Below are 27,984 nucleotides of genomic sequence, written 5' to 3' on the forward strand. Positions count from 1 at the left end.
TACTTGTAATATCTTGACTAAATATCACAGCCTTCGCTAATTCCAGTTTCCTATTGAAGATACAAAATAACACAGCAAACAAACACTTCCGATGCACATAATGAAAAGTTTTCCTAATTTTGTGATTAATCACGATTTATTCTGGTGTCAAAGTTTCAGTACTCACCCCGCAGGTCAGAAAGCACCACTGGTTTAAGTACTTGATGTGGATTATTGCTTGTCCAGCCATTATCATACTGGAATGGGCAGAGAGGCTAATAATTATTCTTGATTGATTATAACAAACAATACTTGGATCTTCAAGAGGAGGCAGTGTATCTGTTCCCCTACTCAAAACCTGGACAATTCAAAGTTTGTGTCTTAACATAAAATCACTTTTACCTCGATGACTGTACAACATATGCCAAAGCTCCCAAGTGTGCTGCAAACAGAATGCCTCTGACGAGCTCCGCTCCACCTTATTACAAAGGTGCTAGCAGAAATGGCCAACAGGTCCTTAATTGAACCAATTAGATCCAAAAGCACACAAATGATATTTTATTTGCTAGATTCAATCCCAGCTCAATAACAAACAACTAGTAAATATTAGCGTATTCTTAAGTAAGCCATTCCCTTGTACAAAAAATATCCTGTTCACCGGGTACTGCAGGTGAGCTGGTTGTTCTTCTCTCCATTAAGGTGCAGAACAGTTACCCTCTAATTTTCTGGAATGTGCCTTTACCACGCTTTGCATACTGGCAGCCACGGCAAACTTCTCCAGATTTCTAACTCGAGACAAGCACGCGAACACTCACCCCATACACCTCTCCTGTACTTGCTTGCACACAGCTGGGATACGGCCTCACAATTCTTTGGTCTATGGTTGTTAAAAGTTATTTAAAAATAAAGATATATACTTTAGATATGTTTTAAAAAACTCACCCTGTATTTTTTTAATTCTCTTTACTGTGGGAACATCAGATCAGCTCACCATGATGTGAACAAGAGGTTTTTTACAACCTTGAACCTGCCAGATCAGCGTTCTTCCTTAACACATGCCCTCAGCTGGTAGGAAAGTCCAGGATTTCACATTGTCAGGTGGTATCCATTGCTCTAGGAACTCATTGAGCAATCCCCTGAACAGCAAACAATATTAAAAATATCTAAACAGGACTGAAATCTGCAAACCAACTATCATCTCCACAAGAAGCCTCCAAATCCTTGTTATTCCTGGATTTAAACTAAGTTTCCAAGGCTGCTGCTCAATACTACTCTCTACTCAGTAGCAATGCTGGCTTAAAAAGCCACTACTCCCCTCCCCCCGAGTGTTATTTTTAACCTGGATGATTTCAGTGATCCCATTTACAGCACAGCCCCACAGCTGTAACAGGACTGAGGAGCAGAAACTTGGGTGCGAAGACAGCAATAGGTGGCTAGGATTAAGATGGAAGAGATTGGGAATTTCTCAAGCTAGCATTTTCCCCCAGGCTGATGCACCGTCAGACTGAGACCCCAAAGACAGCAGCGGCCCGAGGACTTGAGCCCCAACAAAATCTGCAAGGCGATTTATGTTTTCAATATTTCTTCCACATGACACAAACTTACTCATCTCTGGTCGTCTTCCTCCAGGTCCCAAAAGTCACAAGATTCACTATCATCCACAGCCTTTTGCCCTCCCCAACTTCCACAGACACCAGGCACTTGCTCTCTTCTGTACCTGTGCTTCAGATTCAGCAGTTTTATTACCCTGACGCTACCTCATTTTAAAACAAGGTTCTAACCACCTCTTTAGACCAAGATTTAAATCTGTACACAGATCAGTATTTAAAAACTCCCTCAAATATTTTTGAGCTCTTGATACAGCCATCCCATTTTAAGAAAAAGTCCAGTAAGCCCTTACAATTCTGTATCTATTTCAAATCATTGCACAAGGGAAGACATGAAAGCAAATTTAGGAAATCTTGGCACAGCAGCCTGAGAATGACTATGAGACTTCAGGGCTTTCATCAAACATTCTGGCTTTGAAGCATGAACACAGGGAAGATTTTTGCCTTTCAGAAAAGGTAGAAGACCCGGCGTTTTTAGTTTGCACACCCCTTCCCACTGTTAACCGAGCCTCTCGCCTCACTGACTTCAAGCTTTTCATGACACCGAGGCCTACCAGCTTACCGTACTACACCGGGGGTGTTCTCATTTAATTGCATATGTGGTAGTTTGTCTTTCCAGCAAAATCCCGAGCCATCTGAATGGCTGGAGATAGATAAAAGCAGCACGCTGGAGGCTGAAAAGAGGAACAGGGTGCTCACTACGGATTTGGGGGAAGCCGGGGATACCAGCCAGGCAGATCTCCGTGGCTCCGACTGCTCCCTGCCTAACCCACATACAGACTTCTGCTAGCGGGGCCGTGCTGGCAGGGGGCAGGCGGGAGAAGAGCCGGGGCCGGGCACCCCCCGCGCAGCCCCGGGGCCCGCGGCGGCGGGGCGAGGCCCCCAGCCCTTCCCAGGCCGCTCCCGCTCCTCTCGGGGGACGGAGCGGGGCAGGGCGGGGCCCGCGGGCCGCCCTCTCCCCTTCCCCGACGCCTGGCCCCGGGGTGTGGGGGGGAGATATATACATATATATGTATAGGTTGAATGGAAAGGGAGGGCGGAGACCGCGGAGCGGGGGGGGGCAGCTCCGAGCGGCCTCCCTGCACCTGCCCGGCCGGCTCCAGCGCGCCGAGGGCCCGGCCCCGGCCGGCTGCCGGGGAGGGGGGAGGCCCTCAGGGCCCGGCGGCGAGGAGGGGAAGGGGGAAGGGGGGAATCGGGCCCCCGCTGGCTGCCGGGGCTCCCTCGGGGCCCGGCTGAGGGAGGGAAGGGGGGGCCGGGCCCGGCGGGCTGCCGGGGCTCCCTCAGGGCCCGGCGGCGGGAGGAGCGCGCTGAGGGAAGGGGTCCCCTCAGGGCCCGGCGGCGGCGGGAGCAGGGGCCGGGCCGGGGCCCTACCTGGACGGCGGCCTCCAGCTTGCCCTCGAAGGTGAAGTCGATGAGGTCGGGCTTGAGGCAGAGTCCGTAGTTGAGGGGGGAGACGTCGGCAGGCAGCCGCTCGAAGGGCCGCTTCTCCGGCATGGCGGGGCGGCGGCAGGGGGTGCGGGGCTGCGCCCCCCCGCGGCGGGGCGGCGGGAGAGGAGGAGGAGGAGGAGGAGGAGGCGGGGGGCGGCGGAGCGGGGCGGGAGCGGGGAGGCTTCCAGCCGGCGACGCGGCGGCCCCGCACCGACAGCACCGGGAGAGAGCGGGCGGCGGCGGCGGCGGACGAGGAGGAGGAGGAGGAGGAGGAGGAGGAGGAGGAGGAGGAGGAGGAGGAGGGAGGGAGGGAGGGAGGGGCGGGGGCGCGCGCGCGCTCCCGGCACGAGGCGGCCGGTGGGGGGGGGGAGAGGCAGGAGGAGGAGGAGGAGGAACCGCGCGTGCGCGCGGCGGCGGCGCCACGCGGCCGCGCACGTCGAGCGGCGCGAGCGCGTTGCGTAAGCGGCGAGGGGGTAGCGCGCGTGCGTGCGTCCTGCCTGGCTCCGCCCCGTCCTCGCGCGCCCGGCGGCGGGGAACGGCGCGGAGAGGGGCTCGCGCGGCGCCCGGCGCGTGCCATGCAACGGGGGCCGGCGGGGGGGGGCTGGCGCGGTGCAGCCGGTAACGGGGGTCCCGCAGCACCCGGCCCGGGGGGGGTTCTGGCACGGTGCAGCCGGTAACGGGGCCTCCCGGAGCAGCCGGCCCGGGGGGTTCTGGCACGGTGCAGCCGGTAACGGGGGTCCCGCAGCACCTGGTCAAGGGCGGGACTGGCACGGTGCAGCCGGTAACGGGTCACCCGGCCCGGGAGGGCTGGCACGGTGCCCCCTATTAACGGGGGCTCCCGGAGCACCGGGCCGGGGGGGCGGGGGGCACGGTGCACCCCTTTAAGGCGCTCTGAGAGGTCGCATGGGGGCTCCCAGCACGCCCGGGGTGGAGCGGTCTGGTAGCCCCGCGGGGGTCCGGGGTTGCCCCGGGGCTCAGGGTCCCCGGGGGTTGTGCCCTGAGGGGGGCGGGGGGCTGGCAGATGCACCCCGGGGCCGGGCCGGTCGCCTGTGCTCGGGGCCAAGGCACGCCGTTGCGTGGCGGCTCTGTCCCCCGGCAGCGGCACCCATGGGTGCAGCCAGGCCCTGGAGGCTGCGCAGAGCCCGCTGGGTCCCGCGGCTCCCGGGAGCCTGCTCTGCCCGGCCCTGCCCCGCCACAGAGCTGGCCTCCGCCTCGGACGTGTCCCTGCCGCGCCGCGGCATCGCGCTGGCGGCAGCTCCGAGCCCCGCAGCAGCCCAGGTCCCAGCTGGGACTCGCCTCGGCAAATGTTTACTGAGCTCCAATACATTACCCTGTTTTTTTTCTGTTGGTTCTCCCCCATGGAGTATTTTTTTATTAATTCCTTTTTTCCTAGCACTGAGCAGCCGGCAGGTCCCACGCCGGCAGCACGCTGCGCACGCCGTGCAGGTTTGGGTTTTTCCCAGGCTGCTCGTCACCCTGTCCTGTCCTCCGAGCGCCCACTCGGCACCGTGCAGCGTCTGGCCCTTGTATCTGGAGGACGCAGGTCCCTTTCTCCCCGGGTTTGGTCACCTCTGTGCTCCCCAAGCCCAGATATGGCAGCACTGCTCACAGAGCTCGGGATATAACTCTATCACCAACCTCCAGCGCTAAAAAAATGGTGAGATCAGCTTCAAACCCCTTGGACTTTGCAGCAAAAATAAGCAACGTGCATGTGTGGAGCAGAGAGAAGGTGTCCTGTCCTCCAGGCCTGCTTTACCTGTCCAGGCAGCTACGTGGGGTTGCTTTTTCTCCCCACCCTGAGCTAACAGCCGCTCTCCTCCTCCTCCCCGCGCTTGCACCGCAGCACCAAGGTGAAACCTGGGTGTTGCAGGGCTCCCAGTAAAACCCCAGGGCTGTGGGTGCACATGCAGCTCTTTGTGGCCAAGCTCACGTCCTCCTAAGTAAAAAAAACTCTTAAGCTCTTGAACAGAAAGGGGCTTCTTGGCTGTTTCCCATGGCCAAGCAGCCGCTGCTGCGCACCCCGGGGTGCCGCAGCCCTTTCGGGGCTCTCCCTGCTCGCCCGGGGTCCGCAGTGCTGCGGAGCGTCGCTGAGGCTCGTGGAAGATGCTATGTAAGGAATCAGTCTTAAAAAGCTATGTACACAATACAGGGAAGAGTATTTACAGGGTAATAAATGTCCCAAGTGGGTGATGTTGGATGGCTGTTTGGGTTTGTGACAAACACCAGCAGGAAGTTTAAAAATTCTTAATAAAGACTTTATATGGGAAAAAGAAAGGCAAAAAATTGAATTCCTCTGGCAGAGGGGAGCCGGCGGCCGCGGTGGCCTTCCCCGCACCCGGCTTGCAGGGTGAGAGCCGCAGCCCAGCCCTGCTCTCGGCCCCGGGACCCGCCACGGCGATCTTGGATCCGGCAACTCCGCCGCTGCCTCCCGCCTGGCTCCGTGCGGCATTGGACACGGACCTGATCGCGCCTCAGCCCCACAAAAGGCAGCGTGCTGTGTCTTTGTGGGTGCCACAACCTCCCTCGTTTTAAGAAGGAAGCACAGCTCGCAGAGGCAGGAAATCATTAATTGCCTTCCACCACTAGAAACTGCGATCGCTCCTTTTTTTCTCCTCCCCCCCCTAAGAGATTTATTTTTGCTGAAAGTGGTACCTCGCTGTTTAAAATATAAGTTAGCGCCGAGCGGGAGAGGGAGCGGGGATTCGCTGAGACCTGGAGGAGCCGGCAGCACGAACTGGGGCACGGAGAAAGTACAGACGGCTCTTAGCACATCGTTATAAAAACCAAATGGCTGATGAGCCTGGGTTCATCTGGGGTTTCTGCGGGGCCGCATTGTGCTGCAGAGCCCCGAGGAGAGGAAGGGAGACAAGGAAACAGCTGGAGCCGTGCGGGGAGGTCGGGCAACTGCTGCCGTCCCCTTGCTCCTGCCACCGTCCCCTCCCGCCGCCTTGGTGGGGTGCGAAGCCCCGTGGGACACAGGGACGGTGTTGGTGGGGACGTGTCAGGGCTGGGACTCAGGACCAGGGAAAGTTTTCATCGTTCTTGCACCGAGCTCAAGCCTGCGATGCCAGCGGGGAGCTGGGGAGAAAATCCCGTCCCCCCCGCAGCGAGGGAAGGGCCGGAGCGGTGACCCCGCGGTTCAGCGTGGGTTGGGTCGGGAGCCTCCCTGCGGGATTTGCAGCCAGGCTGGACACAGGAGGACTCAGCCCAGCCGTGCCACGGTCGTGCTGAGAGACCTCACCAGAGCAAAAAGCTCTTCTCCTCCTGCCTCGCCTCCGCTTTCGATGCCCCAGCGCAGGGGCAGAGCCCGTGGCCAGGCAGGCAGCAAGGTCAGGGGCAGGATAAACCTATTCCTGGAGCAGAGCCGCCAGCCGCTGTGGGAGGGAGGCGGAGGGGATTGTCTCCTCTGAGCTTTAATTCCTGCCCCGATGGCTGCGCCGGTGGCTGGGTGCCCTCCCGGTGTGCGCCCGGTGCTGGGGGCAGCGAGGGGGCTCGGTGGCCGCAGCGGCTGCGGGGCTTGTGCTCGGTAAAGGGCTCCGGGTGCCTTCTGCGGCTGTTGGTCCGCACGGGAGATATTGTTAGATGACAGATGCTGCTGTCAGCAAGAATCCAGAAAGAAAGAAAGGAAGAAAGCAAGAGCCTCTGCCGAGAAAGCCGGGGGGAAGCCACCTCCTCTGCTGTGTCCTGACCAAACCGGGTTCTCCTGCAGCGCCAGACTGGAGAGGGCCCGGGGACAAACGGACGGGGTGGAAGCCAGGAGCTGTAATTAGCCCAGAGTCTCTGTGGCCACCAACCGCTGTCAGTGCACCATTTTTAATTAGGAAAACAAGGGGAAAAAAAGGGGAAAAAAAGAAAAAGAAAGATCCCAAGAGAGGCTTTTCTTTTCTTCTCTCTTTCTCTGGAGTTTTTGCCGTTCCTGCCCAGAGCGGGAGCAGCCGGAGGGCACTGGCTAATCCTGCCTCGCAGGTCCGGGCCGGCGGCTTAGGGCAGGAATCTCTGGTATTCGGGAGCACGGGGACAAGGCGCGCTCGAAGCTGCAAAGTGGTTCATGGGGCCCCTTGCTCCGCAGGCTGTTGCCGGGGGGTTGGGAGGCATTTTGCATCGCTTCATGGCTTCATCTCGCTGCATGGCGATGCATGCGTGCAGGTCTGCCCGTCGCCCTCCTGCCTCGCCGTGTACCTGGGGCGAGTTGCACAAGGACGGAGGCAAATGTGGCTGAGCCTCTGCCTGGAGCTGCCGGGGATAGCTCAGCTTTGGGCGGGTGCTGAGCGCATCCCACTTCTTTTGATGCTCACGTCTCTCCAAATCCCAGCCCTGGTCCCGCTTTACGATGAGGCAAAGCCCAGCGTGGTGGTTTTGCAGGGGGAAGGTCACACGTGGGCTGGGGGCACTGTCAAGTGGCGTCCCCAGAGGCCACCGCTGCTGGGGTGAGCCCCAGCCCGAACCGCAGCAGGCGGCGACGCTCCCGGGCCGTGCTCCCCAGCAGCCCCCCATGGCGGGGATGTGGCCCCAGGGGGCAGCCAGAGCCCTGAAATGGCTGCCCACGGTGGTAAAACCGGCTGGGGTGGCACCACAGGGCAGCTCTGCAGCCGGGAAAGCCAGGTGGGCTGGGAAAATCCAGCCCCGCGAGTCCCAAGCTGTGGGAAAGCGCCGGGGCCGTGGGGCGCGGGGGGCAGTGACTCAGCCCCGGCTGCTGCAGGAGCGGCTCCGTGGCCCTGGGGCTTCAGCCCTGTTTTCCAGAGGGGAAACTGGCTCCAGTTTTCCCATTGGGGGTGCAGTGGGGAGGATCCTCGCTTTCCTATTTTTGAGCACCCATGAGCATCATGCCAGACTTTCGGAGCCGCTGAGGGATGCAGATGCAATCCCCCCACCCAGGGGTGCCTGGCTCCCCCCGTGCCCCCCGGCACAGCCCCGCAGGGCTGCTCCCGGCTCGCCCCGCTCATGCCGGCACAGGTAACACCGTGGGTTGGGATCAACGGTCTCCGGGCACAGCGGAGCCATCACTACACATTAACCAGCTGTCCGATGGAGCAACGCTTTCTCGTAGCCAAGATCAACAGATCCCAAAGCAAACTGGGAGCACGGCCAGGCGGAGCGAGCGCATCCCGGAGCCTCCCAACGAGCTCCCGGCTCCCGCGGGGCCGCCCTGGGCTTCGCACCCCTATGCTTGTGTTTGCCTTTGGGTCTGCAAGATGGACCAAGTCCTCACCCTGCAGCTGCGGGAGGGTGCTGAGCATCCCCGGGGTGTCCCTGGGGCTGGAATTTCAAGGGAAGGGGGTTTGGGATAAGTGGGGTTTGCTTTAGTGCATCGGAGCTGCTGCATCCCGGCGTGCCAAGCCGGACATTCGGATGGGACCCTTGCCCCGAGCCCCCCTGCGCCCGCAGCCCCGAGTGCTGCTGCAATTTGAAATGCCAAAACCATCGGGCACCGACTGCTGCAGCACCCGGAGCCGAGCTGAGCTGCCGGGGGGGCTGCACAGGTCCCCGGGGGGGCTGGGGGGGCTCTGCAGCTCGGGGGGGGGCTGCACAGGTCCCCGGGGGGGCTGGGGGGGGCTCTGCAGCTCGGGGGGCGCTGCACAGGTGCCCGGGGGGGCTGGGGGGGCTCTGCAGCTCGGGGGGGACACACAGACACAGGGGGGTCCGGCACCCCCTGCCTGGGGCGGGGCGGGGGGGGGCCCTGGCTCGTTGCATGTGGCACGGGGGGGCCCGCACCCCCTCTCCCGGTGCACCGGGCCCCTCCGGAGCCGCCTGCGGGACCCCCCCGCACTGCCGCAGCCACCGGGGTCCCCCCCGCCGCGCGCTGGGGGGCGGAGCCTCCCCCGGCCCCCGCCCGCCCCCGCAGCCGATGGAATTTTCCACTCGCCGCCGCGGCGCGGGCTCCCGCCGGCCCCGCCCCTTCCGCGCGCGGCCCCCACTCGGCCACGCCCCTCTTCGCTTCGGCCCCGCCCACGTCCCGGCGGGCTGCGCGGCGGGAAGATGGCGGCCGCCATGAAGGCGGGAGTGGGGCGGCTGGGCCTGCGGGTGTGCTGGCAGGTGGGGCCCGGGAGCGGGGCTGGGGGGCCGGCAGGAGGCACAGAGGGGAACGGGACGAGGGGCTGCGGGGCTGCGAGGGGCTGCGGAGCCACGGGATAAGGGATGTGGGGAGTCAGGGACGAGGGGATACGGGGAGGGCCGTGGGACAAGGAGGGCTCCAGGTAGCCGCGTTAGGTGTGTTTACAGCTGCTCTGTGTTTGGGAGATGTGAAGGGAAATAAGTCAAGATGGTGGCGTTTCTCGGCCCTTGGGCTAACTCCACGGCTTTGTTATTTCGCTTCCTTAGACTGCGGAGTCCGTGCTCCGTCCTGCTGGAGTGGCTCGAGCCTGTCTTGTTGTCCCAGTGAGAACGAAGAAGAGGAGGTTTTCTGTCCCCGAATGGGCCAGAGAACTGTCTCCTGAAGAGAAGGAGAGGAGACTCAAGTCTTTGGGGACAGTATTTCCTGACGAACATATAGAACGGACTTTCTACTTGGCCTGCACAGGTGGTAGAAATTCTGCTTTGGTCTCTTCTCAAGGGAAAACTAATGCGAAGCAGCAGCATGGAGCAGTTAGCCTGAGCGGTGTCACCATGCTGACAGAGAGTGTCTGCCTGCCATAGACTGAATTATGCACTCTGCCTGCTGGTGAGGGATAGCAGCCGTCCTGCTTTACCCCAGAAGCGTGTCACACTTGGCCCCTTCGTACCTAGGGACAAGGAACAGCAAGGGAGGTCACGTTCCCTGCTGCTGAATGTGTCTCCTCCTATGCTGGGCTGTGTGGAAAAGGAGAGCAGAGAGCAGGCACCTGTCACCGCTGACAAGCTGTGTTAGACTAGCAATTCTTTGCCTGCTCATATTTCGTCTTACAAACATTTTCAGGGAGCCAGGGTGCTGCCTCTTTGTTTCTTTCATTTGGCTGTTTTTGAGCCTCCTCCTGACCTTTCTTCTCTCTCGTGCAGCTGATATTATAGACCCTTATGTCCCTCCTGAGGGCGATGCCCGCTTGACTTCCCTATCCAAAGATGGGCTGAAGCAAAAGATGGAGAAGCTGAAGCAGACCGCTACCTCCCAGCTGGCGTACGTACCTTCTTTTAATTAGTCTGTGGTGCAGACGTTTTTCTTGGTTCTGTCTTGCAGTGGTGAGATGATGTATTTTGTTTTCTACCCGCTTCGTCCATTGTTGCTGTTGTACCACTTACCCAGGAGTCCCTGGTGTGAGAATAAACGCAAGGCACTTGTCCTAGCGTGAATGGACACCGTGTGCATGCATTTTCTTGAGGATTCTTTGGGTTTGCAGTGCTATGTCTGTTTTGCGAGCACCTAGAGGTGACGGCTTAGCGGGGAGTCTCCAGTTCTCGGTTGCTCCCTGGTAAAAGCTGGGCTTGAACTGGATAAGGTCACTGTCATCATCTGAAACATGCAAGATGGTTCCAAATTGTTCTTTACTCATGGTAGAGCTTTTCTTGTCTTTTCAGTCTGCGGAAGATAAAAGATCATGATCCGGATTTCAGCACTAAAACTTTCCCTGAGAAGGCGCAGGAGATATTTATTGAAGCTCACAATTGCCTGGCAAAGTAAGGCCCCTTCTCTGACTGATGTGGTTATGTAGGACCTACTTCTCTTTGCTTATATGCTCTGTCTTCCTTGTCTTTCTAATCCTTGTACTTCCTCTGCAACAAATACTTTATCTTGTTCTGCCCCCATCTCTGTGAAGAGCAGAGCTTTGGAGATTTGGTCAGTACCCTCTTGCTTTTGATAATGAAAAGCAGGTGGCAGAAGATGCATCTCGACCTGACCTGCAAAGGAGATGAGCAGCACGAGTGTTATCAGCAGATGAGCGGGTGGTTGGTGCTGTTCAGAATCACGCTGCTGGGCATTGTTTGGATGTGAAATGATACTCCCCTGGCTTGCTCTGCTTTCCAGTAATAGAACAGATTTCAAAACTGCATCGTTCTTGGTTACAATTCCAAACATCAATAAAACATTTAGGTCATAACGGGCTTCCAAAGGAGGTTGTGTCTTTCTCTCAAGTCTTGTCAACCAGTTTGCGTTCGTGTTCTGATTTCGTGCTGAGATCACAGCTGAGAATTTCGCTTTTTCTGTTTTCCCAGCAGATTGCGTGTCTTCTGGGGAAGCAGGAATTTGTGAGTAAGCCTCTTTACGATATGCGTGTTCAAGTAACTGGCTGTGTTTCACTTGCAGTTTTAACAAGCAGAAACTTCACTCCCTGGTGACAGAGCGCTGCTACCCAGTAAGTGTTTATCTGGATGTAGCGTGTCCTTGATGTCTTCCGTGGTCTCTCAGGCTCTCTAAACCTGATCATCTGTCTCATTTTTTCTGGAAACAGTAAAGACAGAGCTGGGAGGGGAGAGCACAAGTCTAAGTTAATAGCTAATGAATAAATGCTTCATTATATATGGTAGTTTGCTTGTCATTCAGTTCATGTCCTAATTAAGTTGGTGCTTGTGTTTCTTTGTAGGAAATGGTCCGTGGGAACAGGTACAAGACCATCCGGTGGAGTTTTGTGGAGTCGCTGGAGCCTCCGAGAGTGGTTCACGTTCGCTGCGACAGCATTGTGAATCGAGGCAACCTGTACGGCCAGGTGACGGTGCGGATGCACACGCGGCAGGTACGTCCCCTTCTGCCCCTTGCGTTTCCCACCTGACTCCACCCTGCTGCCGGCCCAACGCAAGTTTCTTGGCTCTGTTTACAGATTCTGGCAATCTACGACCGCTTTGGGCGGCTAATGTACGGTGGGGAGCAGGTGCCCAAGGACGTTTTGGAGTATGTCGTGTTTGAGAGGTACTTGGTCAACCCATATGGCACATGGAGGATGCACGGCAAGATCGTTCCAGAGTGGGCTCCACCGAAGGAGCCCATTGTTAAGGTAATGCCCCAAGGAGAAGGCACCAGCACGGCCTCTGTCTGTGACACATAGGTTCCTGCTTAATTCTGGACAAAACCAAAGCTAAGCTTCCTGTAACGGGAGGGCGGTGCATTAATCTGCAAGCAGACCTATTTATTAATGTGGTATTATCAGCCTCTAGCACCTGGAAGCTGTAATAGGAGGCTGCTGGCATGTGACACGTAATTTAGGGGGTTACTGCTCCCTGCCCGCAGCCTGGCGAAGTGGTGCAGGTGCTCTGTCTTCCTGGGTTACTAAAAACAGGTCCTAGCGAGGAAGGGGGTGAGAACCATAGTGTAGTACAAGGCATGTCCTCCCATTCCCCCTCCGTGTCCTCCCCCATGCTGCTGCCATCTGGTCATCTTCCTGTGCAGGGCCTTTGCGTTGCCAGAACCCCCTGCTCTCCCTTTCTTATGCTCTGTAGCACGAAGAATTCCTGTTACAGCACTTCAGAGCTGCTCTGTGTCGTGCTGATTTTGTTCCTTGCTTTTTCAGACTGTGATGATTCCTGGCCCGACCTTGGATCCCTCAAAAGAGTTTGAAGAAATGAAGTAGGAAGTTCAGAGCCTGTACAGAGACAGCAGCGCAAGCCGCTCTGGTGGGAAGAAGCGGAGAATGTCTGTGGAGGTGGAGGGTTGGATATGGCTGTGCCTTTCCAGTGAGCAGTCAACAAAGTGGCTTCAGAAATGGACTCCAGTCACTAAGAATTTGCCTTTAACGGAGTGAGAGGGGCTGGGGAGAGGGATTCAGGTGAGCTCTGAGAAGAGCTGTACTCTGTCCAAGTAGATTTGGTGTGCTGCAGCTTAACCCCTCTGTGTTTCTGTGAAGATGAGAAGCCTGTTCTCTTCAGGACTGCTCTCTGGGCTGACCTCTGTCCTGAGCTTGCATCGCAGAAGTCTGTCCAGACATGGGATATTTGGCACTTCCATGGGAAAGTGTCGTAGACCCGGTGGGCTTTCATTAAAACTTGCAGCAGTAGGTGTTTGGCCCTTTCTTTTCCCATCCTCTTTTCCTCTCTGTACTGATTCCCAGGCTTCTTTTCTTCAACAGAAAACAGGGAAGAGCAGCAAGCACACCTTAAATCCAATTCTCCTGAGCGGGTACTGCGATTGGACTCCTGCTGAACGGGTGCTTGTTAATGGCCAAGCTTCCCAAAGGGGCTGCAGCACAGCCCTGATAATTTAATAAAGTTTTTTGACTCCTAAGGTCAGCGTTTGCATCAAGCAATGGCTTCTTGAAAGGCAGCGTGTCTCATGGCTGATGGGTTGTGGTGCGTTTGTTATAGGCGCTGAGGAATTCAGCGCTGGGTTGGTGTTAGTGAGTGGCTGGCACCATCCTGTGGACACGATGACATTCGCATCAGGTCCCCTGGTTTTGCAGGCTGTGTGGGTTGGGAAAACACGTACCCAGAGATCAGCTTTCTCCATGGCTGGGAATAAACCCGCGCACTCTGCTAATCTGTTTTGCTCAGATAAGTTCCGTTTACTCCTAGTCACAGAGCCAAATATTCACTAGTCATCAAGTAACGAAACATTCTCTTTTTCAGCCTTGTCTTGCTTTTTAACTCGGCCATTTCCCAGGGCTTGTGAGAGTTAAGTGCATTTTTTTCTTCCTTAAAAGAGATTTTACAGAATATGCAGCAAAAGAGTTACGGCTCCTTAGCCTTGCAGAGTTGTTCAGTGTTTCTTGAGAATGATGTTCTTTTGAAAGGGCAGAATATCATCTTTATGCTCTGTTAGGAGAGGAGCCAGCGATGGAATCCCTTTCATCTTTTTGGAAATCAGAGGGGTGTCACGATCTGTCTGCCTCTCCTGAAAGAACCTACTATATCGAGCCTCCTGCCTACGCTTCATTCATGAGCTGAAGTGCTCCAGCATATGCGAGCTGGGCTGGGAGCTAAAATAAATCAGCGTTGAGCTGCCTGGTTTGTGTCTGGTGTGACTCAGGCAGCGTACGAGCAGGTACGGACGGGACTCCTCGACCAAGACCAACCGACAAGGTTCTTCAGCCCTGGCTCTGAGTGAAAAGAGCGTGTTTTTTGGTGGAGTGGCTGGTTTTTCTGGGAGAATGGCCTTTCCTTCCAGTCTAGCAGCGTGTGGCTCCCCATCTCCTTTGCCAATATTCAAACCTCTGCAACTAAACCACTTCTATTCCTGGGTCTCCTTCGCAGCCTTGCTGCTTTCTGTTGTATCTCTTCCTTGAGCGTATTTGTATCTTCCCCGCGCCCCATAAATCAGCCACTAAGTGTGCGCTCTGTAGATAATACTTTTTATTTTCTGTATGTACACTTACGTACACAATTGGATGATCGCTTGTCGTTCAGCGCTGAAGACCGCAGACGGCACGCTACAGCAACGCCGCTTCGTAAGGAGCGTGGAAGTAAACGACAAAGGAACTGCGGGACGAGCCCTGAGCCCCGGCCTTGCGCGGAGAGCAGAGGGAGAACCAAAACCTTCGCTTCTGCTGTCTCTGTTTTCATTTGCTTCCACCTAAGTGGAGCAGAGGGACAAATCTGGGGAGACCGGAGGCTTTCTCGTTTCCCAGCTGCTGCCTTCCTGACCCTGAGGCTTCTCCCCACGCGTACGGCCGCGTCCCTTCCCCCGTGCGCTTGTGAGCGGGTGGGCTGGAGTACCGGCGAACGCGGGAGCCCTGCCTGATGCTCTGGGGACCGCGGTGCCTCCGTGGTCTCAGCATCTTCCCCGTCATGCGGGAATCTGTCTGCATCTCTGCCCCGAGGGAACGGGCCTTGCAAATACAGGGAGAAGCTGAAATGTGGGATGACAAAAGGCATCCAGATGGGCTGTAAAAGTGGCGGCTTGCTAGCGCCAGCGGAAATGTTGATGGAAAAAAACCTCCCCTGTGATGGGAAGGTGAGCCCTGGGCACGTTTGTACACACGCACACACGGTACGAGTGAAGAAGAAACCAGTAACGACAAAAGTGCTTTGAAAAGTTAGCGGCATTGTTGGTTAAGACAAACACCTTTACAGCTGAGTTGCTGCAAGAATTAGAAGTGCAGCAGCGCCATCAAATTAGAGAGGAGGTTCGTAGCGGGAATACCCATCTCAGCCTTCACGGATGCGGAGGTTTCTAAAAGCAGAGCAGCGGAGTGGCCTGAAGGTTGGTTTTATCCCACCCAGGTCGAGCGATAGATGGGGAGCCGAGATGGCGGTGGGCATCGCCGAAGTGCAGCGTTCGAACACCGGGCTGGCGTCGCTGGACCAAAACAGAGCAGAAAGGTTTGCTTGGCGCGCGTGGAAGTCCTGCGGCCGGCTCGGTGACTTCGGAGGACGTTTAAAAATAAATGACTTTGTGTCAAGGAAGCAAAATGTGGCGTGGGGCTGGCTGGGAGCAGCGGCTCCTTATCCCAGGCTTCAGCACCTGCCTGGTCCTAGCAGAAACCACCCTGGCTGAAAACGGAGGTGACGGCAGCGCTGGGGGAGATCAGCTGGGCTGCAAAAACCCTGGAAAGCCGTTTTCCTCCCCAGTTGCATCGTTTTGCTGCCCCTGGTTTGACTCTCCCCGTGTTTCACTTAGGATGGAGAGCTTGCTGCGGGGTCCTCCGAGCGTCCAGCTTGCTGCGGCTGCAGGACTGCGTATTTCGGGGTGCCAGGCAAGCCGTTCCTCGCTGTGCTGGAGGCAGAAGCTTCCCCACGCAGGAGGGGGACGTTCAACTGCCGGAGAGCTTGGGGGCGAGCGTCTCTAGCTAGCAAGCTGCAGCTTTGTGTCCGCTGTGTCGGTGGAAGCGAGCAAGGCTGGCACCACGGGTGTTTTAATGTACTCAGGTGCCCGGCTTGGACCAGGGGGCCCTGCGCTGGGCCAGGTACCTGTGGGTAAAAACGGGTGGCGTTTGCAGGCTACTGCCTGGCTTGAGCGCTTCGATGAAGGCAGGAGAGGTCAGCTGTCCCCTTGCTGCGTTGGTCCCCAAGCCTGGCTGGTTGATGGCCGCCACTGGAGCCCGCGGTGTGGCTGTGCCGCTGGCTTTGGTGGATGCTTCTGTCCCCGTCCAGGCTGCGCAGGTAGGCAGCAGCCTTCAGCTCAAGACTTTCTGTTCACGAAAGCCGCGTCCGCAGCCAGCGGACGGCCAGGCGGAGGGAGCTACTCGTGGTCCCACGGGCAGGCGTCGGGCTGGGCTTCACCCGCACCCCTGCCTCTGTCCTGGGGGCTCGCCCCGGCTCTGCCCTGCCTGCGGAGGGTCGGGGTGGGATCCACGCTCTCCACCTCCCACGGACACACTTCGGAGGCTTTCCTCGTGTCCGTGCTGGTCCTGTCAGATGCTGGCGGAGCCTCTTCTGCTTCCCAGGGACAAACCTCAGCTACGCTAGCGCCTGGGCTGGGGCTGCTGCCCGCCGTGGGAGCCGTGCTTGCTCCCCGAGGCAGCGGCTCTGCCCTGGGGCCCCGTGGGGGCTGGATGCCCGGCAGGATGCGGCACAGGGGCTTATGCTCAGCCTCGCCGTCAAATCTGCCCTTGGATTTGTTCAGCAGGGCTGTTGGAGGCACGGGGCTGGCTCCTGCCACCGGCTTTGACCTTCCCGTCCCCGTGGGGGATGCTCTGCCGGCTCCCTGTGGGTGCACGCCTGGTTTGAAGCTTTCTTTCTCCAAGCCGGTGGGCTCTGCTTCCTCCCAGGGGCAAATATCAGATTTCCTGCTCTCTGTGCTCTTGGACTTCTTGGACGGCTGTTTCCCCATTGCAGTTTCCAGGGAGGGCTCCTCCGTACCCAGGCTCTCCCAGGGGCAGACGGCCTCGCGCTCGCTACTCTTCTCCAGCGCTTTGGAGGCTCCTGCTTTTTTCGGTGGGAGGCTCGCCTTACCCGGGGCTGCTGCTTTCTCTGGCAGAGGTGCAGCCGCCTCCCAGGGGCAGATTTCTGCTTTATCGGTGGATTCAAGCTCCCAGGGACAGACCTCTGCCTTCAGGCTCCCCACGCTCTGGGATTCCTTTGAAGGCGATTTGGGCAGCGCTGGGCTCCGTGCTGGGGGCTGCTCCGTGCCCAGGCTCTCCCAGGGGCAGACGGCCTCTCGCTCGCTGCTGCCCCTCTCCAGGGACCTCGCCGGGCTGGCTAACGCTGCCTGGCGCCTGATGCGCTTGTCCCCCTTGCACCCCGCACCAGGACCCTGCTTTGCCGTTGGTTGATCGGAGGGAGGTGCAGCCGCCTCCCAGGGGCAGATTTCTGCTTTACCACCAGCTTCGACCTCCGCAGCCTCCCAAGGACAGACCTCCGCCGTCAGGCTCCCCACGCTCTGGGATTTCCTCGAAGGCGATTTGGGCAGCGCTGGGCTCCCAGCGTGGGGTTTTGCTGGGGGCTGCTCCGTACCCAGGCTCTCCCAGGGACAGATGGACTCTCGGTCTCTGCTCGCTTTCTCCGTCTTTCCAGACGTGCTATCTCCAACCTCTTTGCGGAGACCTTGACCTGCAGAAGGGCTTTTGCTCATTATGGACAGAGCACCTTTGTCCTGTCCTGATTTCTCTTTACCTGATGGTGGAGCAGCCGCCTCCCAGGGGCAGATTTCTGCTTTATCGGTGGCTTCGACCTCCGGAGCCTCCCAAGGACAGACCTCTGCCTTCAGGCTCCCCACGCTCTGCGATTTCTTTGAAGGCGATGTGGGCAGCGCTGGGCTCCCAGCACGGGGTTTTGCTGGGGGCTGCTCCGTGCCCAGGCTCTCCCAGGGACAGATCTCAGCCTTCGTGCTCCCCACGCTCTCCGATTTCTTGGCAGTGGCTTTCAGCAGCTCTGTGCTCCTCGTGCCGTACCCCGTGGAGGGGCCCTCTGTGTCCGTGCTCTTCCAGGGACAGATGGACTCTCGGTCTCTGCTCGCTTTCTCCGTCTTTCCAGACGTGCTATCTCCAATCTCTTTGTGGAGACCTTGACCTGCAGAAGGGCTTTTGCTCACTATGGACAGAGCACCTTTGTCCTGTCCTGATTTCTCTTTACCTGATGGTGGTGCAGCCGCCTCCCAGGGGCAGATTTCTGCTTTATTGGTGGATTCAAGCTCCCAGGGACAGACCTCTGCCTTCAGGCTCCCCACGCTCTGGGATTCCTTTGAAGGCGATTTGGGCAGCGCTGGGCTCCGTGCTGGGGGCTGCTCCGTGCCCAGGCTCTCCCAGGGGCAGACGGCCTCTCGCTCGCTGCTGCCCCTCTCCAGGGACCTCGCCGGGCTGGCTAACGCTGCCTGGCGCCTGATGCGCTTGTCCCCCTTGCACCCCGCACCAGGACCCTGCTTTGCCGTTGGTTGATCGGAGGGAGGTGCAGCCGCCTCCCAGGGGCAGATTTCTGCTTTACCACCAGCTTCGACCTCCGCAGCCTCCCAAGGACAGACCTCCGCCGTCAGGCTCCCCACGCTCTGGGATTTCCTCGAAGGCGATTTGGGCAGCGCTGGGCTCCCAGCGTGGGGTTTTGCTGGGGGCTGCTCCGTACCCAGGCTCTCCCAGGGACAGATGGACTCTCGGTCTCTGCTCGCTTTCTCCTTCTTTCCCAATGTGCTCTCTCCAACCTCTTTGCGGAGACCTTGACCTGCAGAAGGGCTTTTGCTCACTATGGACAGAGCACCTTTGTCCTGTCCTGATTTCTCTTTACCTGATGGTGGAGCAGCCGCCTCCCAGGGGCAGATTTCTGCTTTATCGGTGGATTCAAGCTCCGCAGCCTCCCAAGGACAGACCTCTGCCTTCAGGCTCCCCACGCTCTGGGGTTTCCTCGAAGGCGATTTGGGCAGCGCTGGGCTCCCGGCACAAGGTTGTTCTGTGGACTGTTCTGTGCCCAGGCTCTCCCAGGGACAGATCTCCTCCTTTATGCTCTGCATGCTCTGGGTTTTCTTGGAGTCTGCTTTTGAGGACTCCAGGCTTTTCCTAATGAGCTTTGCAAAGATCCCGGTGTCCCTGTGCTCTGCCCGACGGCCACCCATCTCTGCCAGCTTTGCTTTGATATCTTCAAGTCCTCCGGATCCTGGTTTGTTTTCCCCTTTGGACGTCCCACGCGTGTCCTGACTCGGTCTCTCCTTCCCCGATGGAGCTGCAGGCTCTTCCCAAGGGGAGATTGCTGTTTTAGGAAGGGGTTCATCCTCCACTTCCCATGGACAAATGTCGGCCTTTTTGCTATCGATGGTCCCTGCTTGCTTAGGTGATGTTTTGGGCAGAGCTGGGTGTTTTGCTGAGAGCCCTGTGCCGGGCTGCTCCGCGCCTTCCCCGGGGCTGGGGGATCCTCGCTGGCTGCTCCCCTTGTCTGCAGCCGGAGCCGTCTCTCCCGTGGCCCTCGGGGCCCCTCTCCGTGGGGAAATCCCATTTTTCACTTGGGAAATTTCACCATCATCTAATTTTCCTGCATCAGATAAAGCTGTTCCCCTTTCCCAAGGGCAAACTTCTTCTGTATCGCCGTCAGCTCCGGCCGCTTCCCAGGGGCAAACCGAAGCCCGTGCGCTCGCCGGGCTCCTCGAGGTCACTTCTGGCAGCTCGGAGCTCCTGGGAGCAGGTTTTGGCCAGGGTCCCTCGCTGCCGGTGCTGCCCCAGGGCCGGCTGGGCGCTTGCAGGCTGCTCCCGCTCTCCTGCGCTCTCAGCAAACCCAGGGATTTTGGTCTGATGCTCTTGACCCACTTGGCCAGCCGCCTCCCCTCTCCTTCCCGCCTCTCTTGCTCCGGCTGAGCCCCCTCCTCGTCCCAGGGACAAATTTCTGCTCTGGCGGAGCTTCCCCCTTCCCCGGTTTCCCACGGACAAACCTCAGCCGTCCTTCCCTCTGTGCTGCCCGCTGTCTCCGAAGCCGCTTTGGGCAGCTCTGGGGTTTTTGCTGGTGGTTTCTCCATGCCCGGCTCTTCCCTGGGGCAGCCGGGATCCCCCTCGCTGCCGCCCTTCCCCGGGGCTCTGCCTGGCTCCCAGCGCTTGCCCCCACTCTCCTCCCAGGGGCAAATTTCTATTTTAATGCTGGAATCTGCCTGGGTTTCCCCAGGACAGACCTCTGCCTGCCTGCCTGCTGTGCTGCCGGCTTTCCCCGCTGCAGCCAGGGCCGCCTCCGTGCCCCAGCTCTTCGCAGGGACCCTCTCAGCACCCAGGCTCCCCCCGGAACCGAGGGGCTTGGGCTCGCTGCCCCCCTTCTCCAGCACCTTGGCCGGGCTCTGCCCACCCGGCGGGACCCCGCCGTCCTCCCGGGAAGCCATCCCCTCCCGGTGCAGCAAGGCTCCTTTTCCTGCTGGGATGCCCGGGGCTCCCTGAGGACAAACCTCAGCCCCCGGCTTCTCAGCAGCTGCTCTGCACACACCGGCGGTGGACGGGTCGGGGCTGCCTGCCATGGGTTTTGCACATGGCTGCTCCATCTCCGCATGGCCCTGGGGTCGGATGGACCTGCTGCCCGCCTCGAGCCCTTCGGCTGGCCCGGCCACCCCGTCCTTCGGTGTGATCAGCCCCACGATGGCCGCAGGAGCATCCTTCCCCGGCTCCGCGACGGGAGCCTCGGCTCCTTGCCAGGGACGTGTCTGTGCTTTCCCACTGCTGGGCACCGCTGGGGCTTCATGGGGATGTTCAGCTCCTTCTTGGTGGCCAACGCTGGGTGGGACCTCGTGCACCCCTGAGGGTGGCCCTGGGCCCTCGCCAGCATCCACATCTCCCCGGGGAGCACTGGGCTCCTCTGCCAGTTTCTCCCGGTTGCCTGTCCCCAGGGCTGGGCTGTCCCGCTGTCCTTCTGCCTCTGCCCCGCCGTACCCCCAGCCTGCGGCTTCCCAGGCGGTGCCGGCGTTGTTGTTGTGCTGGCAGGGCACCACCTGCCCCTGCCCCGGGCAGGCGGCGGCCTCGCTGCCGGGCCTCTGACTGCTCCACGCGGGGCTTTTGGTGGCGGGGTCTCGGCCGATCCCCCCAAGGGACACGGCTGACGTCTCTGCCAGGCTGGGCCTCTCCCTCCTGCTGCCCCCCTCCTGCTCGCACCCCCTCTTCCTGAGGCTCCCCTCGCCCTCTCTCCTCCTCTTCAGGATGCTTTTCCCCCTGGAGCGGTTGAAGGCTTTGATGGCGAGTCCCAGGCCCCGGAGGGAGGTCTTCTGGGAGGGCGGCTTGAGGCTGAGGGGGGCGGCCGCTGCATCACCAGGGGTCCCCGAGTCTGCTGCTTCGGTGGCTTTTTGCTTCTGGCTCAGGATCTCCTCCTGGACCAGCTCCCAGGGGCAGACCTGCGCCGGGATGGAGGCAGCGGTCAGCAGCCTGCCCTTCCCCGCCGGTGGGGACACGTGCCCCCGCTCTTCCTCCGCAGGCCCCTCCGCTGTCCTCTCTGTCTCTCCCGCCTGTGCCGGGGGGTCCGCGGGCGGCTCCGCTGGCTCTGGGCTGTCCCCGGCCGGCGTGGCACGCCGCACCAGGCTCTGGTAGCGGACGGGGGGCGGCGGCGGGGTCCTCCTCACCGCCACCTGCACCCGCCCTGGGATGTGGGAGCCATCGACGCTGATGCTCTTGATGGGTGCGTAGGTGACGTGTTTCTGCACCTTGCCATCACCCGGGGGGGACGTGTCCTCCTGGGAGCACCCCTCGGTGGGGCTGGAGCCGGCTGGTGGGAGGGCATCAGCTGCACCAGGGCTTTGGGGCTTCCCAGCTTCCTTGGGGGGTCCCTGACCCGTGGGGCGCTCCGAGGACGGGGCAGAGAGGTGCCGGTGGGTGTGCCACGTCTCCCGTGCAGCTCGGCTGGTGGCGAGCAGGGCCTCTTCCCGCCCACCGGCAACGATGCTGAGCGACTTCTGCAAGGGGGCTGTGCGGGGCAGGGGGGACTGCCCGTGCCCCGCAAGGTTGTGGGCGCTGGCCGACTTGCACACGAGTGGGGCAGCGTCGAGCGACTCGCTGTCGGAGTGCTCTGAGGCCGCCACCGCCATCGTCTTCCTCCCTGGCGCAGGCTCCCTGGGGGGGCCGGGGGTGGGCGAGCCTCCCCGGGGCTCCCGCACGGGACCCTCGGTGCTGCGGGACTTGCGCAGGGCTGCGGCGCGGCGCCGGGAGCCATCATCCCGCATCCGCAGGCTGGCACCGCTGGCATCAGGGAGTCGCTTGGCTGAGGAGCCGCGGCGTGCCGGGGTGCCCACCCGCTCCCCCCTGCTGCTCCGGCGTGCCATGGCCTCGGGCAGCTCGGCCACGCGGCGCACGATGGAGCGGCCCAGGCTGCGGCGGGAGCTGCGCTTCTTGGGGAGGTGGGGGTTGTTGGCTGCCATCCTCCACGTCTTGTGCACCTCCAGCTGCGTGTAAAGCTTCTTCAGCTCCTCCTGCGCGCCGCGGGCGGGGGGACGCGGCAGAGAGAGGGGGGAGAGGAGAGCGCGTACAATGGGACTGCACGGGGGCTGCGCTGGGACGACCCTGCAAAGCCCCAGCTTGGCCCCTAGGGCCAGGCTGTCCCCGTGTCCCCAAGCCCCCGCGCTGCCCGTCCCTCCGACCCAGGGGACGCAGCAGGTTCCCCACCCGTGGCCGGTGGCGGCTCACCCTGCACCCCCTTCTCCCCTCCCTCTGCTTTGCATCAGAAGAAAGATTGCAAAAGGCACCTCTTACTCTGCGCGGGGCTGCATAGCTAGCATCAAAAGAAGGTCCTGAGTGTGCCACCCACCCGAATGTCATCGGGGTCGAGACTGTGCTCGCTCCAGGCAGACGTGATGCTGCTGTTCAGGCAGGAGCCCGAGCGCCGCATGTCCAGCTCGTCCTCGTAGACCTCGGCTGCGATCTCCTCCCGCAGCGGCGAGCCGGCGTGCAGGAACTGGGGGTGACGAGAGGTGAGCTCGCCGAGGGGTCCCCGAAACACCGGGGAACCCCGGCCCCGTCTCCCTGAGTCCCCGGGCCGAGCGTTACCTTCGGGATGAAGAGCAGCGCCAGGGTCGTGGTGACGGTGCCGTGGGTGTGAGCGAAGAAGAGCAGCAGGGTCCAGTCGGGGTGCAGGGAGGGGACCACAATGAACCTGGAAGGGGCAAGGAGGGCAGCACCGGGTCCCCACAGCCCCCTCCCCACCTCCAGACCCCGCAGCCTCCACCCTGCCTGGGGAGCCACGCAGGGAACTCGCTGGCTTCAGGGATTTGCCGCCAGTTCCTCGGCATCACCGGGAATGGGAATCTCGGTTCCCAGCCCCGTCGCGGCCCCGCGCCCTACCTGGCCACGTGGAAGGCGGCTGAGATCATGAGCTCGTTGTGGAGCGCGATGCCCATGTAGCGGGGCTCGTGGAAGGCGGAGGGCACGGCGCGCGTGGCGTAGCACAGAAAGCTGCCCCACAGCAGGAACAGCATCTCAGCTGTGGGAGAGAGCAGGGGAGCGACGCTGAGCACCCAGCCCCATCACCCTGCTGCCGTCGGCGTGTTTTCCTGGGTGGCACCGATGGGTGCTGAGCTTCGTGGTGGGCGCTGCTGCCCGCCGGGACCTCCCTGCCTCAGGGTGCATCCAGCCCAGCACGTTCACCCCGGCTGCCGTCGGCACATGCTGTGGTCGGAGCCGGGTCCGGTGCAGAGCATCCTCCGGCACAGCCTGCCCGAAGGCCACCGGGACTCACCGCCCGTGCCAGGTGATTTACCCTGTGCCAAGGCGAATCCTGGGGATGCTCAGAGGAGAGGGCGGGAGGCAGTTCGGGTGCCCCAGCCCTGCTCGCAGGCTCCAGGCAGATTAAATGGACAAGGAAATTAAAACCCCATGTGCCACATTTACGGGATGGGGTCCTGGGGCTGTGGGGACCCCCCGGGACACCGCGGGGGCTGGTCTCACCGATCACCATCATGTAGTCCCAGCGGTCGTGGCCGCAGATGTAGAAGTGGAGCCCGCGGGCGGTCCGGGTGCGGATCACCAGCGGGATGTTCTTGTCGACGTTCTCCAGCATCCCGATGGTCCAGGCCGCCAGGAACCACAGCACCAGGAGCAGGATCAGCCCCAACATCTTCAGCACCCGCCCGCTCGACACGTAGGGCACCCGCTGGGCCGTGCGGGACAGGAACACCTTCAGCACTCTGCGAGGCGCGGAGCGGTGAGCCCCCGGCCGGTCCCCGCCGCGGGGGTCCCAAGCATCCAGCCCCCCGTCCCGGCTACCTGTACAGCTTGAGGGTGATGGTGCCGTAGACGATGGCGAAGCCGAGCATGCGCACCCAGCGCAGGACGATGCAGCGGAAGATGCTCGGCTTGAAGTAGAGGATGAACACCTGGGGCGGCGGGAGAGGGGTCGGCGGGCGGCACGGGGCCGGATCCCGCCTGCCAGGGGGGCAGCAAATGCCGGAGACTTGGAAACCACCCGCTTTCGGGCCAGCCCTGCTGCCTCCCTTCCCCCTTGGCTCTACAGCATCCGCCGCAGCTCTTGCGGGAGGGAGAGGGGATTTGGGCAGGGATTAATTCCCACAGCCAGCGGGAGAAAAGGGATTTGGTTTCCCGAGAAGGTTTATACCACAGCGGCCGGGGGCCGTGCCAGCAAAATTAACAATTAGGTGGAGTTGTGCCCGCGCCCTGCTTGGGGCCGGCTCGACGCCCGCTCCCGGGGGCAGCCGGCCAGGCTGCAAATACTCTGAAACCCCAGCCCAGAGGCTTTCAGCCCCGGGGCCAGCTGAATACTCACAGGGAAGTAGAGGAGGAGGGACCCGAAGAGGATGGTCTCCAGGAGGATGACTCCCGATGCCTGGATCCTCTGCAGGGACAGAGGCGTGAGGGTGCAGCCGGGAGCCCGGGCCGGTGCCTGGGGGGGATGGAGCCCGGGCAGGGAGATGCCCCCGAGCCTGCTGGGCTGTGACACCCTTCCCGCTGCTGTGACATCCCCCCCGAGGTCTGGGGCTGGGAGGGGAGCGGGGCAGGGGATGGCGGGTGGCGGGGAAGGACGCGGGGACGCCTTGCCTTGCTCCGTCGGAAGTGGTAGGAGACGAGCATGCTGAGGAAGACGGCCAGCATGCAGCAGGCCTGGCAGGAGAGGACGGCCGCCCGCAGCGCCCGGTCCTCCTGGATCAGGCAGGGTGCATCGTCCTCGCAGGTGGCACATCCCTGGCGGCAGGGCTGGCACGCCAGCCGGGACCCCCCGGCCGCCCCCGCCGCGCTCCCCGCCGGGCCTGGGGACAGAGCGACGGCCAGGTGAGGCCACCGCATCGTGGATCTGGCGCTTTCCTTGCCAGGGCACGTGCTCGGGCTTCCCAAAGCCCCCCCAGCCCCAGCGTCCGCTGCTGTAGCCACGTGCCACAGGGTGAAACGGGGACCCCAGGGCCAGGCACGGCACCCACCTGCCCGGGCACTGCCGGCCGCTCCGCCAGCCCCGTAAAAGCCTGGCTTGCAGCGGCACAGGTACCTCCCGAGGACGAAGCCGCGGCTCTCCTGGGGGACACACTGAAGGAGACAGGCTGAGACGCACGGAAGGGCGAGGGCTCATCCTGCACCCCAAATGCTCCCCCCAGCCCCGCATCCCCCCCTGCACCAGGGGCTCCAGCAGCCCCTGGCTCGCAGGTACCCGACCCCACGCCCTCCTCCCCTGCGCCCAGAAGGAATCAGTGGTTACACATTTAAGAATTAAAAGCCAAAGCTTGGCCCTCAAATCCCTCCCTAAAACCTAAATGGACATCTAATGCAGCAGAGCGCACTAATCCTGCCGGGCCGTGACGGCAGCGGCAGGCAGGGCACCGCTTCCCTAATCCCCCTGGCCTCTGCGGGGCGGTGTGGCCGGACCCTGCCCCGAATGGGCCGGGCGTGCGGTTTTTCTGGCTATTGTTGTTTTCTGGAGAGGTGCCCGGCGGCAGAGCCCGGCCCTCCGGAGGGCATCGCCCGCGGGGCGCTGGCAGGAAGGAGAAGCTGGTGACGCCTTTCCCACTGGGGAAGGGCTCTTTGCCTTGGCGGTGGGACCCTGATCCACACCGAGCTGGCGGGCTGCGGCGTTTGCCCTGGCATGGGATGCGGCCGGTCCTGCTGAGCCCTGAAACACGCTCGGGCATCACCATCTTGCCCGGGTGGGCACGGCCAGAGGGGATCGAGGGGTGCTGGTTGGGGTGCTTCACCCGCTGGGTGCCAGCCCCCGGAGCTCGGCCGTCCCCGCGGTGCCCGGGCAGGGAGCAGCCAGGTCACACGCTGCTGCTGGCGGCGGGGAAGGAAGATTTGCACAATAAACCCCTCGACTGTGGCACCGAGAGCAGCTGAACGAAGCAGATGGATCGGCCAGGAGCGGATAAAGCTCAGCCGGGAGGGAGGGCACGCGGCAGGGCCAGCCCGGCCGGGGGGACGGGGACGGTTCGGTGCAGGGGAGCCCCAGCCCTGCCAGGCAAGGGGATGGGGCGCAGGGTGCCGGCGGCCGATACCTGGGTGCTGTTGAGGTCGCAGCGGTGCGTATCCGCGAACCAGCCCGGCCCGCTGGCGCACTGGTCGATGGCCACGTCCCGCAGCTCGATGTCCACCCGCACGACGCCCCTGCGCAGAGGGATGGGGTCGGCCCCCGGGGCCGCACAGGGCGTCCCTGTGCCCACCTCGTGCCCCCCACCCAGCGTGGCCCTGTCCCACCGCTGCCTCTGCGGGAGGCAGCCCCAGGGGCGGCTGGTGCTGGTGCATGGACTGGTGGGACAACGCGAGGTGTCAGCAATGTCCCCGGCCCCCCAGCCAGGGATGTCCCCCCTCAGAGCCGCGTCTGGGGGCATTTGGAGCTGGGGCAGGGGCAGGGACAGGGGCAGCAGCTCCTGGGTGTGGATTCTGCCTCTCAAGAGGGGCTTTAATGCAACCGATACTGGGAAATAGGAGCTGCTGGGGTGGCCCCTGCATGCCGTCCCTCGCCCTGCGGGATCGATCCTCTTCCCTGGGTGCTCCAAGGGGGACGGGGCTTCCCCCTTGGAAACGGGGCCATGTCCCCTCTCCGAGGCCAAGCCCAGCTGCCCCCCTCCCTCCCCAGTGCCTCCCACCGTGGCTCCTTGCGTGGGGGTGCCGGGGGTGTGGCAGGGACCCCCAGCCCGGGGACGCACCCCAGCTCCCAGGAGGGGCCCCAGCCCGGCTCACCCACCCCCAGTGCGGCCGCGGCAGGGGGCTCGGGGGGTGGCAGCCCGAGGTGGGCAGCACGGGGACGACCGAAGGGGGACGGGAGGCAGCTCCGTGCCTGTGGACGTGCAAATACCCCCGCACATGCACGTGCACACACACGCATGGGGGCACAGGCGGGGGGCTGGCACACACCTTGCAACCCGCTGCCTGCACCCGGGGGTGATGCCTCCAGCTGCACCCCCCGGCATGCACACAGGGCACCCCCAGCCCCCTCACACCGCCCCAGCCCCTCCGGGTACCGCTTACTTGAACTCAGGGCTGAGGTCCGGCTTGAGCCCGTAGAAGGCGGAGGAGAGCGTGACTGCCCAGGCGGGCAGGAACCGGCCGTCCCGGCACTCGAGGAACGGCGGGGACCACCGCACGTGGCCCGGCTCCCCCACGTAGCTGTCGCCCCGCTGCCACTTGGGGGTCTCCATGCTGCGCAGGTCGTTGCTGAGCAGGCGCTTGTGGAGGAGGGGGCTCCGCTGGGACTTGAGGGCGTTGAACCATTCGTTGTCCCAACTGAGGTTGCCGAGGCTGGGAGCGGCAGCGGAGACGTCCTGCAGCAGGATCTCGCCGTCCCCCTTGGTGGCCTGCAGCATCAGCCGGGGCTTGGCGGCCAGCGGGTGGGCGTCGAGGGCGAGCACCGCCCGGCGCACCCACGGGTGCCCCTCTGCCAGGCTGCGGACCAGCGCCTGGTACCACTCCACGTCCTCGGCCACGCTGGCTTCGCGGATGTCGTTGGTCTGGAAGAGCATGTTGAGGAAGTTGGCGGCGTGGGCCAGTGCCTCGGGGGCGGCACGCAGGGCGGCACGCAGCACCGGGGGGGGGCCGGGGCCGGGAGCCCCCGCCGCGACGCCCCGGCTGCAGTTGGCCCGGGCCAGCTGCTGCGCATCGCCCGTCTGCAGGAAAGCCAGTGCCGCCGCCGAGCCCTCAGGGTCCCCCGATGCTCCCGGCTCCGGCGTGGGCGCCCAGGAGGACGACGGGGCCGGGGACCATCCTGCTGGCTGGAGGGGTCTCTCCTGCGGCCGCTGGCCCTCCGCGAGGACGGTGCCATGGACCAGCACTGCGTGCAAGCACCAGAGCAGCGGCCACCACCACGGCCCCATGGCCGGGGCTCAGCGGAG

The 27,984-nt window shown here is 61.7% G+C and overlaps 3 protein-coding genes across 4 annotated transcripts in view; 1 reads left to right on the plus strand and 2 right to left on the minus strand.

Annotated features, from left to right (window-relative positions):
* Window positions 1-3,175, minus strand: part of NPEPPS (aminopeptidase puromycin sensitive) — a 39,503-nt gene extending 36,328 nt beyond the window's left edge. The window contains exon 1 of one of the 2 annotated variants that reach the window (XM_082331874.1): window positions 2,958-3,175. In XM_082331874.1, the coding sequence (XP_082188000.1) occupies window positions 2,958-3,080 (123 nt within the window). In that variant the 5' untranslated portion in view covers window positions 3,081-3,175. Of the gene's footprint in view, window positions 1-2,148; window positions 2,255-2,957 lie in introns of those variants that run through there. The other variant, XM_082331875.1, reaches the window with a different exon arrangement.
* A 5,795-nt stretch (window positions 3,176-8,970) lies between these two features.
* On the plus strand, window positions 8,971-13,122 carry MRPL45 (mitochondrial ribosomal protein L45). Its single transcript, XM_082331702.1, has 8 exons — window positions 8,971-9,047; window positions 9,333-9,531; window positions 9,987-10,104; window positions 10,503-10,601; window positions 11,230-11,278; window positions 11,507-11,656; window positions 11,741-11,914; window positions 12,428-13,122. The coding sequence occupies exons 1-8, from the start codon at window positions 8,991-8,993 to the stop codon at window positions 12,485-12,487; spliced, it is 906 nt and encodes a 301-aa protein (XP_082187828.1). The 5' UTR covers window positions 8,971-8,990; the 3' UTR covers window positions 12,488-13,122.
* Window positions 13,123-16,029: 2,907 nt separating this feature from the next.
* Window positions 16,030-27,966, minus strand: GPR179 (G protein-coupled receptor 179; the record flags this gene model as incomplete). Its single annotated transcript, XM_082331774.1, has 12 exons — window positions 16,030-17,637; window positions 18,739-22,134; window positions 22,470-22,616; window positions 22,709-22,814; window positions 23,003-23,141; window positions 23,606-23,844; window positions 23,924-24,033; window positions 24,441-24,509; window positions 24,713-24,921; window positions 25,102-25,192; window positions 26,152-26,260; window positions 27,125-27,966. The coding sequence occupies 12 exons, from the start codon at window positions 27,964-27,966 to the stop codon at window positions 16,030-16,032; spliced, it is 7,065 nt and encodes a 2,354-aa protein (XP_082187900.1).
* Between the last annotated feature and the right edge of the window lie 18 nt (window positions 27,967-27,984).

The sequence above is a fragment of the Platalea leucorodia genome, assembly GCF_965183815.1.
Source record: "Platalea leucorodia genome assembly, chromosome: 22".
Classification (NCBI taxonomy): Eukaryota; Metazoa; Chordata; class Aves; order Pelecaniformes; family Threskiornithidae; genus Platalea; species Platalea leucorodia.

Excerpts from the sequence above, each read along its gene's own strand:
- MRPL45 (XM_082331702.1), top strand. The coding sequence starts at position 8,991 with ATGGCGGCCGCCATGAAGGCGGGAGTGGGGCGGCTGGGCCTGCGGGTG. Across the intron at positions 9,532-9,986 it reads TTTCTACTTGGCCTGCACAG|CTGATATTATAGACCCTTAT; the intron begins GTGGTAGAAATT and ends TCTCTCGTGCAG. Across the intron at positions 11,915-12,427 it reads CGAAGGAGCCCATTGTTAAG|ACTGTGATGATTCCTGGCCC; the intron begins GTAATGCCCCAA and ends TTGCTTTTTCAG.